The sequence below is a fragment of the Setaria italica genome, chromosome V (genome assembly GCF_000263155.2).
Source record: "Setaria italica strain Yugu1 chromosome V, Setaria_italica_v2.0, whole genome shotgun sequence".
In the NCBI taxonomy this organism is placed as follows: domain Eukaryota; kingdom Viridiplantae; phylum Streptophyta; class Magnoliopsida; order Poales; family Poaceae; genus Setaria; species Setaria italica.
In genome coordinates this window covers 46209463-46228683 of record NC_028454.1, presented here as the reverse complement: position 1 = coordinate 46228683, position 19221 = coordinate 46209463, and the positions used below count along the sequence as shown (strand labels likewise).

The 19221-nt window shown below is 46.9% G+C and overlaps 1 protein-coding gene and 1 long non-coding RNA gene across 2 annotated transcripts; both read left to right on the top strand.

Annotated features, from left to right (window-relative positions):
* The first annotated feature begins 1725 nt into the window (after positions 1 to 1725).
* Positions 1726 to 7533, top strand: LOC101766123 (protein OSB2, chloroplastic). Its single transcript, XM_004971189.3, has 8 exons — positions 1726 to 2251; positions 2857 to 2995; positions 3277 to 3430; positions 6086 to 6186; positions 6264 to 6426; positions 6489 to 6563; positions 6876 to 6937; positions 7027 to 7533. Exons 1-8 carry the CDS (start codon positions 1833 to 1835, stop codon positions 7180 to 7182), a joined length of 1269 nt encoding a protein of 422 aa, XP_004971246.1. The 5' UTR covers positions 1726 to 1832; the 3' UTR covers positions 7183 to 7533.
* A 9817-nt stretch (positions 7534 to 17350) lies between these two features.
* Positions 17351 to 17933, top strand: LOC101765847. The gene is made up of 3 exons (XR_215321.2): positions 17351 to 17392; positions 17495 to 17563; positions 17794 to 17933. It is a non-coding gene; the product is annotated as an uncharacterized LOC101765847 (long non-coding RNA).
* The last annotated feature ends 1288 nt before the right edge of the window (positions 17934 to 19221 follow it).

Sequence of the window (19221 nt, the reverse complement as noted above, 5' to 3'; positions counted from 1 at the left end):
TTGGGAGGTGCGTGCACAGTACGCAGTGCATGTCTGCAGGACAACGTGCAGAGGCCCTACCTTTTGGCCTTTGGGAACATTTCTAGTCTAGAAAAAAAAATGAATAAATGAGGCCGGCCATGTGAGGTGCTGTTGGAGAGATGGGTTGGTGCGTAGCAAGTGCGAGCGACCAGTGGTTCAGTAATCCCTCTCTGTTCAGCTCAATCATCGAATGATGGCTGCTCGCTCTGGACCATTGCAACAAGTCTCCGAGCCAACCGAAAACGGGCTACGTGTTCGAAGGTCCGATGTAAACGCACCTGCAATCATGAATGGGTTCAAATAAACCCATGATGATTGAACGATCGACGTCGCAAATCTAACTCTACACGAATTTCTAAATATTTTGGTTCAATAGAAATCGCTCCGATGAACTGATCAATAAGCTACTCCCTCTATTCCAAATTGTAGGTCGTTTTAATTTTTCTATCATACTAATATCTATGAATCTGAAAAACTTAAATAATATATAATTTAGAACGAGGTTTTTTCTATCATACTAATATCTATGAATCTGAAAAACTTAAATAATATATAATTTGGAACGAGGTTAACCTCGTGCCGTTGTGCTCGCCGTTTACGGGCAGGCAGCCGGCAGCAGTGCGGCACTGCTCGTGCCAGAGATCTACTGTGCGCAGTTACTGGCCATGGCCCCATCTGACACACAGCTCGTTGGAGGTCGGCCGGGACGACGAACAACTCGATCGATCCAGTTCGTGAGATCAGATCAGAGCGCCGTAGTGTATCAGCTACCCAAAGTCCCAACCCGGCCGGGCGCACGCACGCACGTTTATCTCGCTCGCGGTGGAAGTGGGATCGTGCAACGAAGGCCAAGGCCAGGCCTAAAGCCGAAAGCCGAAAGGGAGCGTTCGTGGCATCAACCCAACCAACCCTGCTGACGTGGCCGCCGTATCATCTGCTTGTCGCCAGCATCCCCAGTCGTCCTGTCGTGCGCCACGAGCTGCAATTGATCAACGGCCACGCCCAGCACTGGATCGAGGGAGCACCAGTGCCGCTGTCGCCGACCTCCCTCCGTCTCCGTCGCCCTTGCAGCTTGCACGGCCGTTCCCTTCCGGTTTCAGGTCCCCCAGCCAAGGCTGTGGTCTGCTTACTATTGATGAGCACCAGAAGGCAACAAACATGGCGCGAGTTCACGCGGGCTGCCTGCCGTTGGGCCCGAGTTCAATCAAGGTTCTAGGCCGGCCCGATACATTCGTCGCCCAGATTGACCGACACAAGTACAACGTTTCCTATGCCGCCGGCCGAGTCCAGGCTTTTGTTTCCTTTCTGTGACTTCTTGATCCAGAAAAGGCGAGCTGAGTGAGCTAGAGTTTGAGTCGAAGAAGCTAGTTTGGAGTTTTATGTGAACAACTTGAACTTTATAGGTGTGGATCTTTTATACTTCCAGAAGACTACTGCTCTTGGATTTCGGAAAAGAATGGCCGCTAACCCCACAAGGGCACAAAGCCGACGAGCTTGTCGTTCTACAACAAGTGCCCAGCCGGAACAAAAAAACCTGCATGCTGCCTTTATGATATGGACCACAAAGTCCGGCCCAACTCGACCATTTCAGTCTGATGACCACGAACCCAACGGGCCCACTGCTTCCTCACCACACAGGCCCACCATGCGCCTCCTCTTCCAGATTTCCAGCAGTCCACTCCTCCCTTTGACCTGGTGGTGGTGGTGGTTTTCCCCTTCCAGGCTTCCACCAGGCCGCCACCCTGGTCCTAGGATTTCCTCCTCCCCTCCTCCCCCCCCTGGCTGCTAGGGTTTAGGGTTTTGCGGCCACCATGCACCACCACCTCTCGCGCCTCCTCAGGCACCGCCTCCTCCTCCCCACCGCCTCCTCGCCCTCTACCGCCGCCGCCGCGGCATTCTCCACGTCCTCCAAGAAGCCTTACACCCGCCGCGCCAAACCGCCGCCAGCGGAGCCCCCCGCGGCGCCGAACTCCGGGGACGATGCGGCGGCCGCCTCTCCCGTAGCGGACGCGGCGGTGGAGGCGGAGGCGAAGGCCGCGTGGCAGAGGGAGAAGCTCCACGGCGACTTGCCGCGGCCGCCGACCATCCCGTTCCAGCCCAAGGTGGCCAACACCGTGCGCCTCGTCGGCACCGTCGGCGCGCCGGTGCACCTGCAGCGCACGCCCGACGGCCGCTTCTCCGCAGTCTCCGTGCTCGTGCAGGACCGCCGCATCGACTTCCCCAGCTTCTGGTGCGACGATTGCTTGCTTCCACTTGTTGCTTTTCTTTACTATATGCTACCTGGTGGTCAAATTAGCACAATTAGGTAGTGTTTGTAACTGAATGGAGGCGTAAATGCTCCTACAGGAGAGGTATATGGTCACTTGGGGTGCTCCCATGTCGCTAGTTTTGGTTTTCACTGTGTGGAAATGACTAATTGATTGAATTGCTGCCTTATATCTGTATATTGTGAATTGAATTGACCTGTTCGAGTGCCACAATATCGCAAATCGTATGGACTTCATGTTCTGTTATAAATCAGATTTTGCCCTGGTCTTTGATTATTTAGTGCAAGGATATGTTACTGAACCTTTAATAACTTTATGTAGATAGAAAAAGTTTGTCAATGATAAAAACCTAGAATTCTTTCACTTTTTTTTAGCGCACTAGTAAATTTTTTTGCAAAGGCCAGCAGAAGTATCACTTTTGTTGGTTCTGCTGAAGTTTCATTTTTTTTTACATGTCTTGTATTGTCATTTGGTACTTGTTTCATTTTCTAGAATATTCCTGTGCATGGTTTTTTCATTTTCCTTGTGCATTTATGTATTCTGATGTCGCATTTGTTTTTACCTTCAGGGTTCCCATAGTTTTCAAAGATGACTTGGCCCAAGTAGCTGCTTCCCACTTGAAAGAAAATGACCTTGTCTATGTGTCTGGGCAATTGACTTGTGATGTTCCACCTCTCAAGCTTGATGATGGCCAAGCAAACATTCAGGCATGTAGTTCTTGCACACACACATTTTTCTATGTCAGTCTGTTCTTTGTCGTATAGCATGAAGGATTAACCAGGTGCGCTGCTAGTATCTTAGGATTTATGTTTGGATTTTAGCTCTTTGCTTAGCATATCGCAATAAAGAAAACTGAGCGATTCTTACTCTTTCTCTGCAATTTTTCGCCTTCTTTCTCTTATATGATGTTAAAGTTTTCTAATAATTCATGTGTTTGATTAATGAATGAAGTCAACAGTAAAACTGAATAAATGATAATCTATTCTAGGTTTTAGCGCATTTGCTGTCATTTGTTGACAGTAATGTTGTTGATACGGAAGCCGTAATGGATGAGGAAGAAGGATTTATGGAAGTCGTCGAGCCTGAAAAGAAAGTTGAAGCAAAAAGAGTCAGCTCTAAATACCCACCAGGCACATTTTCAGGTACAGTAATATTTATCTCCCACATCCACTTGGCTGTCCTGGGTCCTGCTCCAAAGTGATAGGTTCACTTTGTTTAGACCCTCTCATGGGATATTTGCACCTAATAATAAGCTCAAAATCAATGTAAAACTGAATCTTTCAAACGGTTGGTCATGCATCTTTGATTTTTGTCATGATACTTCTTTGGCTATCGTGATGGTAACAAGAAACATGTTTCTGGCACTTTTGGAGTTTTGTTGGCATGTGCACTGGTTTTGGTCTATGTGATGAATCTGTTTGTCTAAGCTTTGATTACTAGATTTGTTGATCTACAATGTCAACGTCCTTGCTGCAGCATATTTGCAAATGGGTTATGACTCTATCAGAACTATCTTAACTCCTAAACTAATGATATGATGTAAGGGAGTGTGCAATGGATGCTCGAAAGAGGAAGTAATTGATGTTTTTGGCATTCAGAATTGAGTCCAAGCCCCTGCAGCATGAGAAGCTAGCTAGAATTTCCTGGAGTCTGAGCAAGTTGAAGCTCTGGAGCTTTAATGTTAAAACAGGCCATAGGCCCACCTGCTGTAAGCCTTTTGAATAAAAAAAGGAAGATTGATGGAGAAAGGGTGGGCCCCATGGTTGGAGATGATAATTTATTTTTCATTATTTAGTGGGAGTGTGGGGCCATGCTTTAGATCAAATTTTAGAACTTGGCCTCTGTGTGACATTGGCTTGAAAGAAAAGAAGTTAGCCTCTCTGCTACTCCATCCGTTTTGGCTTTTCTAGGTTCATAGATGTTTGTATATTCATCTAGACATACACTATATGTAGGTGCATACAAACATTTATGAACCTAGAAAAACCAAAACGGCCTACAATTTGGGACGGAGGGAGTATTATTCATGAGAGAATTCCCTATTTGACACCAGAAAAATGACCCGTTCCTTCCTTGGCCCTCAAATTTTTTTCCTTCCCTATTTGACGACTTCAACTTTTGTTCCCAAATTGACACTCTGTTCGATTTTTCATGCGACCACCGTTAAATTCCCTGTGAAAGACTATTTTGCCCCTTGAAGAACGTGGGTCCCACTGCAACCATCCTTCTCCTCCCTCCCTCCCCCTCTCTTATGGCCTGAACAGCCCAGGCCGTCCCTTTGCAGCACCGCTAGCCCGCTTGCCATCGCCGCGCGCCCCGCCGAGCGTCCCTATGCTGCCGGCGCCACGCCCCGCCCATGCCTCCGCCTGCTCTATTATGTTCCCCATGATGGATTCACGGCAGGTCCGCGGGGGCTGGAGGGTCGGGGCTTTCGGGCACCAGCAGCTCCTGCACATGGCACGACATGCCCGATCCTCACGCGCGTGGGCAGTGCGTAGGCGGCAGTGAGGTCGCGGCTGCCAAATTGAAGTTGCCGCTTGCCCCTACTAGCGAATTGAAGCTCGCGGCGCAGTTTGGATGGATTGATTTTCTCTTTCTTTACCACTTGCTGCAGCCGATTTTGATGCAAAAGACAAGAAGCATTTGCTTGCCTATGTGGCTCCTTGCAGTGCTCGTTAGCCCTCCGTCGTGCAGCCCGGAGCTTGGCCGCCAGCCAGAGCTCCACCAGCCGGAGCTGCTTCGTGCACCCCACCCTTGCTGTCCACCTACCGAGCTTGAACTCTCCCGTGCAAGCGCCGTCTGCTGCGGGCTCCGGCCGGTCCCCGCGCGTCCGGCCCCATGCGCTGTCGGACGGCCACCGCCGCCGCCCTCCAGTCCGGTCCCGTGTGCTTGCTATACGCCTCCCACCATGCTCCGGCTGAACCCCGCGACGAGCTGACTTGCCACCAGGCAGTGAGGAAGAAAGGAGCCGCGGGGCGCGGGCACAGGTGGGTGCCAACCAAGGCACGAGCGAGCGCGGAAGCTGGGGAGTCGGCCGGAGCAGGCGCAACGGCGGGCGCAAGCTGCGGCGCTGGTGAGATAGGGAGGGAGGAAGGAGAAGGGTGCTGGTGAGATAGGGAGGGAGGAAGGAGAAGGGTGGTTGTGATGGGGTCCACGTTCTTCACCGGGGGCAAAATGGTCTTTTCACAGGAAATTTAACGGTGGTCGGATGGAAAATCGAACAGAGTGTCGATTTAGGAACGAAAGTTGAGGTCAGTGTCAAATAGGGAAGGAAAAAATTTTGAGGGCTAAGGAAGGAACGGGTCATTTTTCTTGTGTCAAATAGGGAATTATCTCATTATTCATACCCTAACATAAGAAGCGACTATGGGTACACTTTCACAGTGCTTGTGATGTTTTGGAACAGGTCATGATAACTGGTGCACCCAGAGCTGGTTTTATTTAAACTTACATATAAGGCTGGCAAGTAGTTAGCTTTAGCTGCCTTAAGGGCATTGCAATACACATAACTAATATGTCAATATAGACCATATGTTTTTAGGATGTCATGTATGTTGGTTGCACTTGCAAAGTACATTACAGGGGTGTGCAACTTGATTATGACACTTTTTGAATAAGAGGGGTTTTGAATCTTAGTGAATTTGTTAAATTTCAAACTAATTTTCTTAAAATTCCTGATGCATCCAAATGTGCTGAAAATACTCTTTTTCTATAACTAGTTCCTGTACTGTGATTTCAGTTGTCAATTATTCATGACTTCTGCCGTTTCTGATGATGACATGATATCGAATTCTCAGGTTACCGAAGCAAGTGGGATAAGTTCAATAAGCTCTGGAATGATGTTATAACGAGGCCAGAAGATTGGAATGATCACCGGCCTCAAAAGAAAAATGGATCTGTGAGCATACTACTTGTAGAAGTTCATTTCCGTCAAACAAATACAGTTTGTAAGCTTCTAACACTCTTATAATGCAGAAAAGTCCAAAGTTTCCTGATTTTACGAACAAGGTTTCAAAAGAGGCACTCTGGCTCGACAGTGCACAAAGCACAGTGCTGGAAAAACTGGATGATGTGGTCTTTGGTAGTGGTTATGCTGCATGTAGAGAAGATAAACCCTACAGTACTGACACACAGAAAGGTAAAATTTAACCCCCTTTTTTCATTCCTTTGTTTATTCTCATTTTTGTGTATTAATAGCAGGTACCAGTACAAACTGGTCGAAGTTTAGGAAGAGCCCAGATGCTTCTGCTTCATCAAAACAAAAAATTGAAGAGGGTAAGAAATATGTTCTTTGTTCCCTGCTATTACATCCGTTACAATGCATAGCTGCATGTTCAGTTGTTCAAAATCTATCTTGAGAACCCCACTTTTGGTTTCCTTACCATACATACTGCTTCATTATTTTGCGGGTGGCATGTTGTCCACTTGCTAATTCACATATAGATTGTGTTGCATGTTGGTGCCTATAAAATTACTACAGCTAGTGTGTCTTCTTTCCTCAGAAAAACATTCCATTTTCCTGGCACAGAAATGGGTATTTTGCTATGTCTGACCTGTTTCGCTGATGTCACATCATTTTTCTTTCAGAGGAGTTGTGGCGAGATCTACTGGACAATCCAGCAAATTGGTGGGACAACAGAACAGACAAGGTGTGTCAGGGAAGTAAATACATTTCAATTCTGATTTTCATGGGTTGGACCTGTGCAAAACATTGAGTTTCTCTGGTTTGAACATGCAGCGCTCACCAAAGAGTCCTGATTTCAAGCACAAGGAGTCGGGCAAAGCTCTGTGGATAGGATTTAAGACACCTCAATGGGCTGTAGATGCCCTTCCATCCTTGAATTTTAAGGGAGGCAGCAAGGGTACAAGAAAGCAAGAGACCTTGCTGTCATGATGGATGGATATATGAGCTTGGCCTCAGTGGTAAGCCCTTGCATGTGCTGTATGCACAACTCCCTTGCTAACTATTGGGGTTGCCTTTGTGTAAAGGCGTGTGGCAATTATAATTATATGTGCTAACTCCTGATTCAGGTAGAGTATACTAAACAAAATTCAGGTTGGGCCATTTTGTCACGTCAGGATCAGGATGTAAATAGTTTCCGAATTGATGCTAGTACGATATTGTCACATCACATCCTGTCGGCTTAATTCGATGATGCCCTTTCAAAGCCCAGTTTTGGCTATTGTACCCTTTACTATTTTCTCGGGTTGATTGCTAAAAAAATAACCCGCCATGTTTCGTGTTTGCTACTTTCTCCGTTTCAAATTGTTGGTCGTTTTATCAAATTGTTGGTCGTTTTACCTTTTCTAAGTTTATAGATATTATTATGTATTTAGATATACATCATATTTTAGTACATAGTAAAAATTACACACCTAGAAAAGTAAAAACGGTTTATAATTTGGGACGGATGGAGTATGTTTTTGGTCCGGCACCGATTGTGAGATGCATTGGTAGATTATGATGGCATTATAGGCCAATTAATATCTTTGGATGGATGCATGTATGGATTGGTGTGTAGTTTGGTACCGTGGCCCATATGAATTATACTTGATCCCGATCCTGGCTGAACGAAGCCTACATTCTATGGGCCGTAAAGGCCTTAGCCCATAGATACTTTGGTAACCTTTTGGAGTTATTGTTCTCTTCAGTTTTTGCTTAAATCTTTGAGCTACAAGTCATGCTGAGCTTCTTAAGGTCAAATTATATCCTGGACTTTACAGACAGTTTAATGGGCTCGTACCAAATTACTGTCTTTTCTTCCTGTCTTCAACTTGTGTGACTGTTCGTCAATCATGATAATTTGGCCGCTCACGTTGCGTCGGTGCTCCGAATTATGAATGGCCTTATCATGAGACAAATGATTGGGCACTAGGTGACGACTCCCATGACTGTCCGTCCAAACTCTTGATCGCCAAAGATCTTGTGTATCCTCAGATGCTTGTGATGATGGCTTCGAAAATGCTACTGTACTTGGAGTCACCATAACCGTCTCCTGAACCGGTGAGGATCTTCCATACCCGTTCGTGGAAATTTAACTCTGGTCATATTGTTCGTATCCTGAAGTCTGGAGCTGCTAGTGCCTCTGCATGCCTAGGTTGTTACGTCAATTTCCAAGACAAAAGCACGGCACCTTTCAAGTGCAACCATCACTTATTGGTGTGGCAACAATCTTATCTCTGGAGATGACTCGATATTCCCGGGACAAGCATACCAAGAAGCAGACCGAACCCCAGCCCATGGATGTGTAGATGCTAACATTGGCTAGTTGAGGAGAGTATCCTGAAAAGACTAGACCAGAAAGAAATTCATCCCTCTCCAATGCTTTTTCCAAAGCCTTTCGGGCCCCTCCCTATGCGCACAACATCATCAGCCTGTGTCTGTCTCCTTAGTGCTGCCGTTGACCAAAGCCGTCTTTGGCAACCCATCATGGCTGCTCATTCATCGATCACCTCTCAATCTCTCATCTCATCAATCCAAAGACGACGGCTCCAAATGCGTATATCTTTGCCACCCCTTTTATCCCTTAAATGGCCTTTCGCAATCGCCGCCCATAGTGTTCCTCATGGTCTTTGCTTTTTCTTGCTTTCTTTTTCGAGGATTCCATGTCTAATCCATATCTCTGATCTGGGGAGGGATAGAGAGAGATGCAGCACATCGCATCCTTTGATGGGAAAAGACGCAGCATCGGTGCTGGATTTGCACATAAGCACCTTCATTTCACAAAGTGTCACATGATGGCCCTATTTGTAATCTCTCTGCCTTTTCTGTCTTTCTCTCTCTCTGCATAATGGACATTTAACTTCCAATTTATTTTGTTAGTGATTCCTAGTAGCTGATGGTCAGAGTTTGAAGTCAGCCAACATTTTGGGTGGTGGGTTTTGTGTTGGTACGTACTGGTTGGGCGGCCATCCAACGTGATAGAGTAGAGGACCTTTTTAGAACGAAGGGATTGATGGAGACGACGAAGCACTCGTGATCTTTGGAAGGAATTGGGGCTTGTGGATCTCTTGCGTCTCTTCAACCGATCCCATCACCTCGTCTTTATTTCTTTTCCGTATGGGAAAGAGACCTAATTCTCTTTCTCTCTCAGGCAGGTTGCGCAACCGAGGGAGTTGATATCTAGTAAGAAGAGCTAGCAGGCACCGTCAATGACCCCATCATGTGTGTAACTATTTCCACAAGAAAGATGGTGAAGGATGTGACATGTTGGGCTCATCTTGGTGTTGCCAGTTTGGGCCTTCCATTTCTACCATTGTGAAAGCAGGTGATTTTTTTTAAAAGAAAAAATCTCTGACGACGAAGACCCAGCCAGAGAATGAAGATGGCTGCGTACGTGGCATCTTAATGGCAGGTAGAGAGATGGTGAGTAAATGACCTACACGTCTCAACAACCAGCTGTGTGGCTGCAATGCTCGCGTACAATTTCTAAGCCTGACAATATCAAATCAAATCACCATAAAAATAGCTTTGGCTCCTTGCTCGCCCATGTCACCGTCATGCCGGCATTTCTCCAGCTGAGCTGCTCCTGCCTGGGCTAAGCTTTATGTGATTGCTTTGCTTGCTTGCCCTCCATCACACTTGCACTAGTGACAGCAACGCTCGATCGATCAATTTGCGTTTGGAGGATACGAGTCCATATCCTGGAAAGGACACAACCAGGTTGTCACCTATCCATAGATCTCTCAAACAAATAAAGAGATTGTCCTGGTCCGATCAGGGGCATCCTCACCAAGAGGCGCAACACGGCAGCCATCGAGTTCATACCCAGCTCGATGGAACGTCTCAACAACCGAAAAATTATCATCTGGATCATTGGATGCCTTGTGCAGCACCTGATCCATCGTTTTCAATTCCTAGCCAAGCTACCTAGATCCTATGTACTCATCTCTACGCCTCTTTCTCTCTCACACACTTAGTTCACTCGTCTCAGTGATGTGCTCTTTCTTTTTTTTTTTCCTTTGGGGATCTATTCTGTGGTTAGAGTGAGTCGTTCAATGTGAAATGTGAAGAGAAAACAGTGTGCATGGGACCTCCCTCCACTTGTGAATGAAACACGCATACTCCTCCACTCCATTAGGCATGGTCCACGCCGCAGCAACAATCACAGTATCCTAGTATCCACTAACACAACATGCTGGACCACCGCCGACGACACAGCGCAAGACAAGAAGATCGAGCTCTGGTTTGTTTCCAGAAATGGAAACTAGCTTATTAGAGGAGCAAACAGGTTCATATACGATAGCAAAAGTTAAGCTCCTAAACAGTGTTATCGCATGATTACATCAGTTTAATCTGTCACCTCTCAGCATAAAGAAAAGGTGATCAATGGAGGCTAATCTAATCTAATCCCAGAGCGCTTGCATGCATCTCCATCTGCCTGTCTCTCTCAAGCAACCACGCAGACAGTTATATGGCGGCAAAGCAATCATTTGCTGCGCTCACTGTGACCGCACAGCGATCTAAGAGCTAGGATTCTCTGCACCAGAGCATAATACACCGTGGATTTTGACAAGCTGCCTCTTTGGCTTTGTGCTCTTTCCTGTGAAGGTCAGTGCAAGCTAAATGGCATACTATTTCCTAAAAGTCATGTACAACAGAAAACGAAACAAGTCATGTACAACAGAAAACGAAACAAGTACCTGCGACGATGTCAAAGGATGCTATTCATATGCACTATATCTGTGATGCTATTCATATGCACTATATCTGTTTTTTTTAAATAACTTTACTGCGGGCCAGATCTACTAACATAAGACATGTAAATGGCGGCATTTCAAAACTGACGCTACTTTCTAACTTTTTTATGCGTGTAGCATGTGCACAATTACTAATTTTTACCCTAGAATATCCACAAAAATTTGTAGCTAATTTGGTGAGGTTTAAAGTCCCTAGCAACAACCAAAACTGTTACTCATCGGTTCCAAAGTACGACTCAAAGCTGGAGAAAGTAGAAAAGCAAAATTTAGTAAAGAAGGGGTCACTTTTGCACCTAACACACATCTAACACGTAGATCCGGAGAACAAAAGAGAAAAACCCTTTCTTTGTGTGTGTGAGAGAGAGAGGCCGTATCTTCATTTTGACAATATAGAGCGGGACAATGGTTCTCTTTTCATCAAGCTACCAATAATCTGTGATCAGTTCAAGGACCACCAGAGATTTCATGCTAATTATATGTTGTACATCTTGTTGGCCGTTGGGGGATCGGATCGGCGGAGATAGATCATGCGTAGATGATAGAGATGAAGCAAAGGCGCAAGCGCAAAGCGAAGCAACAAAAGCCAAAAGGTTCAACAGTTACAGCAGCTAGAGGAGACACGGCACAAGCGAGGGGCCCCTCCTCTCGCTGACAAAGGAAATCAATTCATCAGCAACGTCATGGCGTGGAATGGCTTGGGATTGGCGCTATTTGATGGGACTTGTCATCAGAACCGACCTGCCCAAATACACAAAACACAGGGATCCTTTTCTAAAGGGAAAAAGATATCCATTTCGCTCTCTGCCTGCAAACCGAGAAAAATGACCACAGTGGTTAGTGCTTATCGACAGGACGCAAAACAGTCTCGGAATTTCTTTAGCATGTCTCGTCCTACTGTGTAGTGGTAACATAAAATCAAACAGGTAGCATAGTGCGTAGTTGACATAAAATACAGTTCACGATTATTGGTCAAGGTCTGTAACGTACTTCTCGCAAAAAAAAAAGGGTCTGTAACGTACTAGTACAACCAAACACTGTTGGAACAGGACATACATGCGTTCACCTTTATGGAGGGGTACGTCGCTATTGCAGTAATACTTTATCTGAAAAGCCTACTTTGAAACATAAGATTATTGTTAAAATGCAGAGCTTCGAAAAATATACAATTAGAATGCTTAGCACTTTCAAATCACGTATATATCATTCTAAATTGCACAAAATTTTAAAAGGGATACGGTTGGAAGCAACACATGAAAAGGCAAAACAATGAGGTTATACCTCACGCTTTGGTCCAAAGGGTCAGGACTGCAAAATTTTTATTAACAGGAACTTTAAAGGAATTTTTAGAAAAATCTCTTTGTTCCGAAGGGCCTCATAGGAAATATTTTCTATAGAAGTTGACGAATGTTTTTTTTTCCTAAAATTCATATGCTTTTCCTCCATTCAAAATTGGCATGCCGGCAACCGAAGGCATTGCGTGGAGAAAACAAAGATATCAAGGGCCTCATCATTCAAATGAGTTATGAGCAAGTTTCACATGAACAACTTTCACTAGCACGAGAAAGATACTACCAGCATGTACGTATACATCCATGTTCTTGGAGTGATGGGCCCGGCTGGAACTGGCATTTAGCTTAGCTGCGAGTAGCAGTAGTAGTAGGCACGAACGCCCGCCTTGGTCTGCGGCGCACGTACGCACGCGCACGTGGTAGCGCATGGTGCGGTCGACACGTGCAACATCGGACGCCGACATCTCGCACTGTCGCTCATGTCAGAGACTGCCTTGTCATTGCTCCATTGGCGCAGGCCCCGTCGCGGTGTCAGTCAGTAGTTGCTAGCTGCTCCTTTTACCGTCGCTCTCCTCCTCGGTCACTCACTCACTCACACTCGTACGTAGATCAGCTCGAGACTTGCTTGTTGCTCGAATGGTTCCGTACAGTGCTGCACTGCAGCAGTAGCTTCTCTCTATCCACTGCACTGTTGCTTCTCACTTTCCCATCAAAGCCAACACGATCGATCCATCACTTTCCCATTGGCCATTGGTTCGTTGTCTCCTACACGCCGGCCGTACGGCGGGCGTATTGACACCTCGAGAGGAGAGCAGCTACTACTACTCCAGTACTCCTACTCGTGTGTGTGCGTGTGCCATTTGACCATATCCTTCTAGAGATCCGTGTAGAGAGTGCAGTATTTATGTACGCGTGCGTGCGTGCGACTGACGCGGAGTCATTCATGTCACGTCACTACGTGCGGCACGTACGTGCGTGCGTGTCATGTAGTGTGAGCAGATGCAGAGCAGACCAGCAGTGGTGTGGGTTGTTGGGGTGTAGTATTGCCCAAGAGTGAGTAGTGGTGACGTCGTCGATCGTGTACGTCGTTGGTGACCGACTGAGACCGGCCAAGGCGAGCCCGATGGAGACGTTTAGGCTGGGGCAGCCTGTGTGCCTTCAGTTCGATCAGTAGCCATTCATGGTCGTCTATCAAGGGTTGAGCAAGGACGGCCGGGCGCTGTTCTCCTTTCGATCGCTGGCTCGCCGTCCGGCGCCGGTTGCTTCGTCGACTCGACTGCCCTAGGGATTTGACGGCTGATCTGATAGCGTCCATTTAGTCCCATGTGCATGTGCGGCCTCATCATGCCTCTGTCCTACCTGTCGTCGTTGTATGGTACCCACCCACACAGATCCCTCCATGGTACCGCACCTGATGCTACCTCGTCCGAGAGATCCACTATAGTCCATGTGAGGTGCCAAGAACTCGGCAGATTTCCGTAAGAAATCTAGTGGCAGATGTGTAACAAAATCCTTATATTTGTGCATGTTTTTTTTTAAAAAAAGGTCATGTGCATGTTTGGTGCATCGATCCTCTAAGTTACTGCCTGGAACCGTGTCTGCGTATAGCATCCAGTGAAACCTATCTTATCAGAACGAACTTTGCGCCATGCAGCTATCATGATGCACTCTTGACTTGGAGGTGGCCGCGCCTGACGACCGTAGCTGCTAGGTCGTGGCTGCCATCGATGGATCGGAATTAGCGGGCGCACCCCACATGCAGTGCCGCACGGGGAGGAGGCCCTGCTCTGATGGTGATGGAAATGGAGTTCAGCTCAGCACAGCCCTGCATGCCGTGCCTTCGACAGGAAGTCAGCACAAGTGACTTGACAATGAGAGCGGAGAGGCCCCACACTTGCAGACGGGCGGGGCGACATGACCAGGCCGGCCAGCTGCTGCAGACTGCACGCACGGGCACCTAGTCCTCCTCCAAGTGCAAATGCGTCAGTGCGTGCCTTCGATTTGGTTCCAAGCTAGCTAGGCGAGAAAGGAGGAGTCAGCAGACGACGCGTGTGTGTTTGTGGCCAGTGGCAACCATGTGTACACATCGTGCACGTACGATCAGCAATGGATGGAGCCTTGGAGGAGGAGTTGGATCCCAAGCATGGGCATATGGGTGCTGCAGCAAGCGGTCGGCGTTGGCAAGACGCAAGCGGGCCTTCTTCCCGGCAGTGCAGTGCAGGGCAGGCAGGCAACAACTTTTCCCGTGCTACAGGGTGACAGGACGTGAAACTAGGAAAGAGGAACCGATGTGTCATAAAAAATGAGGAGGAGACTGGCTGGGGTCTCTGCCCAAGCCTCTGGTTCGACTGTACTTGGCGCCCAGTGCGTGGTCTCTGCCGTGTCGTCCGTGCGTGGTCGCCGGCCGGCCGCGTGTGAGTGACCATATGTTCCTCGCGCAAAAAGCTGGGGCGCAGAGGACCCAGAGACGTCCTGCCTCCCTAGCCACTAGTTGGTTTTTCTGCATTTCCTTGTTGATGCATCCATGATTGGTACTGAATCCGATCCTGACGACAGTGCTAGCTCCCCGCACCGGCCTAGTGATGATGATTAACCTGGATCTTTGAGAACTTACACACACACAAAACCCTACTTGTAGAACGCACTACAAAACCCTGAGTATGTACACAAATAAACAATGTGCTTGCACTGCGTGCAACAATTATTGGAGCGCGAGCGACGACTAGACGCTGGCTCAGACCTGCGGCAGAGAAGGTGGCAAAAGGAAGGAATGGCCGGCGACGTCCATGTCACGGGAACGAGGAAGGAAGGGTCATGGCTCTGTACGTACGCGACGTGCGCACGCACGGGCACGTACGGCGGCAGAGACAGTGGCGTACGGTCGCCGGGTAAAAGTTACTCGTACCTAGAGCCTAGAGGCTAGAGCCATGCAGTGTACAGTACATGGGGAAAAGGGCAGTGATGGATCGAGGAGCCGGCCGGCCGGTGAGTGTTCGACGTGATGTATGGGATACGCCGTGGGCGTGATCGGGAGGCGTGCGCGCGGTCGCAGTGAGACGAGAGGCCACTGGCGACTGGTGAGCGAGCGAGAGAGCAGGCAGGGCCTCTGCCTCCTGCCCTGGTTCCGTCTGCGTCGTCTCTGCCGCCGGCCGTGGCGCGCGCGTGTGCACGCCCTGCGCTGCGTCCTGCGTTGCGTGTGTAAGAGAAGCAGCAGCAGCAGCAGCAGGGTCGTCAGGGAGGGAGGGATCGAGCGAGACGGATGGATGGAACAAGAATGCGATGCGAGGCCCTAGGTCGGTCCCGGTCGCGCCGGAGCAGCAGTCAAATGTCACATCCTCGGCCGCAGATCATAAGACGGACAGTGACGCGTCAATCAGTGGGATCCGCCCCGCCACTTTCACTTTCGGATGGGATCATCACCGGGCGGCCAAACATCCGGACGGCCCCTCCATGCGCCTCGTCAGCCACACACAGAGATCAGAGATGGCATGGCGCCGGCAACACACTCCACTGGGCAATGCAGGCAGGATTCAAATTCTTCCTCTCAGGGTTCACACCCGAAAAAAAAGGAAGAAGACAAAACTAATGCCTTCTCACGGTAACGGGGCTCGGTTATATATACCCTTCACTCCTCCTTAATTGGCTGCTCTAACTCGAAACAAAACAACGTCTTGCATTAAAGGCCCTCTCCCTCACCCTTCTAGAGCTAAGGGTTTGAGTGAGAGCTTGTCCTTGGGTGTAAGAGCATCGACTTCCATATATTAAGCACCTGAAGCATCTCCAGTCGTCGATTCATGTTTGTTACTATTGGAGCTTTGCTCCTAGAGCACTAGGTGTTGGTGAATTAGGAATTCAACCAAACAGAAAGAGGCCTTCGGGAGGCATCTGATGTCCCGTAGACGTAGGGTTTGTATGAGACCGGTGAAATAGGAGAAGAGTTCTCTCTTGCCCTAGCATCCATGAGCATCTTATATAGAATGAGAAAGGGTACGAACAATTTTCTCTCATACCCTTGTTGGGGAATAAAAATTGCATCTAAGGTCCTTGGGCCAAATACTTCCATGAGCCATATCGGAGGTTGTTTATGCCCATCTAGGGGGAACCCATTTATAATTTCCCCAACATTAGGTATCGCCATTGAGCACCTAACTCGTATGGGTAGCCCCCGGATGTTTTTATTTCCCATCCTTTTTGAGGATCTCATAGTAAGTGATCTTAGCTTGATCTTTGTGGTTACTAGGGGTAGGAAAACGTTGAGCACAACCCGGCTCTTCATTGGCACCTCAACAAAGATGTCGCTTTCTTTAATTTGTGAAGGTGTACTTACTCAAAAGAGCATCCTTTGGCACCTGGTTATTCCATCCAGAGATCGTCCCTGAGAAGGCAAGTCTTTCCATCTCGCAATGCGTGACTGCTACTATATACTCCCTCCATACCCGAAATTCTTGACGTTTAGGACATAATTGTGCTTACCAAGGAATGATTAATTAGGGGGTATTTTTCCCTATCTGCCCCTATTAAATATGGTTGCGTGTGCACCTCATACAAGAAAGTTACCCATCTCAGATGGCTAGTGCACTGAGGCGTGAGAGTGGCGAGCTGGGGTTGATTCTTGGCAGCCACAAATTTTTTGCTGGGGGCTTCATTTGCATGGGATTTTTTGCATGGCACTGTTGGGCCTAGCGTGGTGCGTTTTTGAGGTCAGTTTTTGCGAAGGATTGATCGTGGCGCGCGCGCTGAGCCGCAGAAGTCGCTGGGCGTGTTTGTTTTTTCATTTGGACGCGTTTGTTTTTTCATTTGGCGCTACGGCCGTGTTGCACCGCTTGCTTAAACGCCTTGTTTGCGCGCGCTGAGCCTTGCTTGCTTTGAACGCCTCATCTCCTCACTTCGTTGCTTGCTTGCTTGCCGTGCTAGCTTGCTTCCTCACATGGCTTAGCTTTTTTTCCTTCCACATCTACGGCGCAATGGCTAAGTCTTGCTTCGACTTTGATCTAAACGTCCATTTAGAGGATGATGACGACGGCAACCTTCCCTTGGATCTCAACGAGCATGAAGGTGACAATGGCAACGCTAGATTTGATTTGAACGAGCCTGAAGATGACGAGCATGGCAACGGTACTACCTCTTCTTGTCTTGTGCATGTAAACACCATTTTTTTCTCCTGCTGCATGTTCTTCTTCTCTTGTCGCTAAACGAGCATGTTCTTCTTTTTTATAGGATTCGATTTGAACTTGCCACTAGATGAATTTGGAGCTGTTGATTTTGATTACGTACAAAACCTAGCTGGTAAGCAAGGCCATTATTTTGATTATGTACTATTAAAATGCTTGTTTTATTCCTATATTGATATCATGCCGTGAGTACTATGAATAAGCTTGTTGTTTTCCCTATATTTAGATCATGTCGTGACTACATTTTACTATGAATAAGCTTGTTGTTTTCCCTATATTTAGATCATGTCGTGACAACATTTTACTATGAATAAGCTTGTTCTTTTTCCTATATTTACATGTTAGAACAAGATGTTGAGACTCCCGTTCAAGTACACCCGCCGAAGCATGACTATCCTGAACATGTTAGAAAACAAGTGTACCAAGCATTGTTGATGACAAGCAAGAATGGGAAACTAGGAAAGCAAGATATAACAATTGTTGCCGATCAATTTGGAGTAAAGATTCGATCAGTTCAGCGCATATGGAAGCAAGGTAAAAACCAACTTGCTCAAAACATTCCGGTCATGGTTGCTAGTCTAAAGAAAGGTAGATGTGGCCGTAAAGCAACCCCTCTTGATTTGGAACAACTGTGTAACATTCCTCTCAAGCAAAGAATGACCATAGAAGATGTGTCTAGTAGAATTGGTATTAGCAAATCTAGGATACAAAGGTATTTGAAAAAGGGTTTGCTTAAGCGCCCCTCTAGTAGCATAAAACCTTACCTCACTGAAGCTAACAAGAAGACTAGGTTGAAGTGGTGCATGGACATGATTGAGCAAGGTTTGGTTGATGATCCAAAGTTTAAGGATTTGTTTGACTTTGTGTTTATTGATGAGAAATGGTTCTACCTTTCAAAAAATCTGAGAGGTACTACTTGCTACCTGAGGAAGATGAACCACATCGCACTTGCAAAAATAAGAACTACATCCCTAGGATCATGTTCTTGTGTGTATGTGCTCGGCCAAGATTTAGAAATGGAGAATGTGTGTTTGATGGCAAAATAGGTTGCTTTCCACTAGTCACTTTTGAACAAGCTATTAGAGGAAGTCACAATCGTCTTCGCGGAGAGCAAGTAATCAAGCCAATTCAATCAATCACAAGGAAGGTGATAAGAGATTTCATGATAAATAAAGTGTTGCCTGCAATTAGAGCCAAGTGGCCAAGAGAAGATGTGAACAATCCGATTTTCATACAACAAGACAATGCTCCTTCTCATTTAAAAGTGGATGATCCTCAATTTTGTGAGGTTGCTAAGCAAGATGGGTTTGACATTCGGCTTATATGTCAACCACCCAATTCTTTAGATTTTAACATTCTAGATTTGGGTTTTTTTCGAGCTATTCAATACAAGAAAGATGCTAAGACAATGAAAGATCTAATTCCAGTAGTCGAACAGGTAAATGATCATCCATTCGATTGTTTCAATACAAGAAAGATTGTTTAGAAGGTCTAATTTCTTGAACACATGTTTTGTAGGCATTCTAGGAGTACAGTCCATGGAAAGCAATGGAGCTTAAAGGTTGCAACAATATAAAAATTCCTCACTTGCAGAAATAAAGACTAGAGAGGGAAGATAGGCTGCCATTGCATATCCCTTGTGAAGCTTTATTGCTAGCCGAAGCACTTGCTAGTCTTGCTGAAACAAATTAGAAGATGCAAGTTAGTTTATGCAAATTATTAGATGTGTGTATCTTAGGTTTGCAATGGCCAAATTGTGAGATGCATGTATTG

Coding starts and splice junctions, on each gene's coding strand:
- LOC101766123 (XM_004971189.3), top strand. CDS start 1,833: ATGCACCACCACCTCTCGCGCCTCCTCAGGCACCGCCTCCTCCTCCCC. Junction 3,431..6,085: donor CCCACCAGGCACATTTTCAG/GTACAGTAATAT, acceptor TCGAATTCTCAG/GTTACCGAAGCAAGTGGGAT. Junction 6,564..6,875: donor AAAACAAAAAATTGAAGAGG/GTAAGAAATATG, acceptor TTTTTCTTTCAG/AGGAGTTGTGGCGAGATCTA.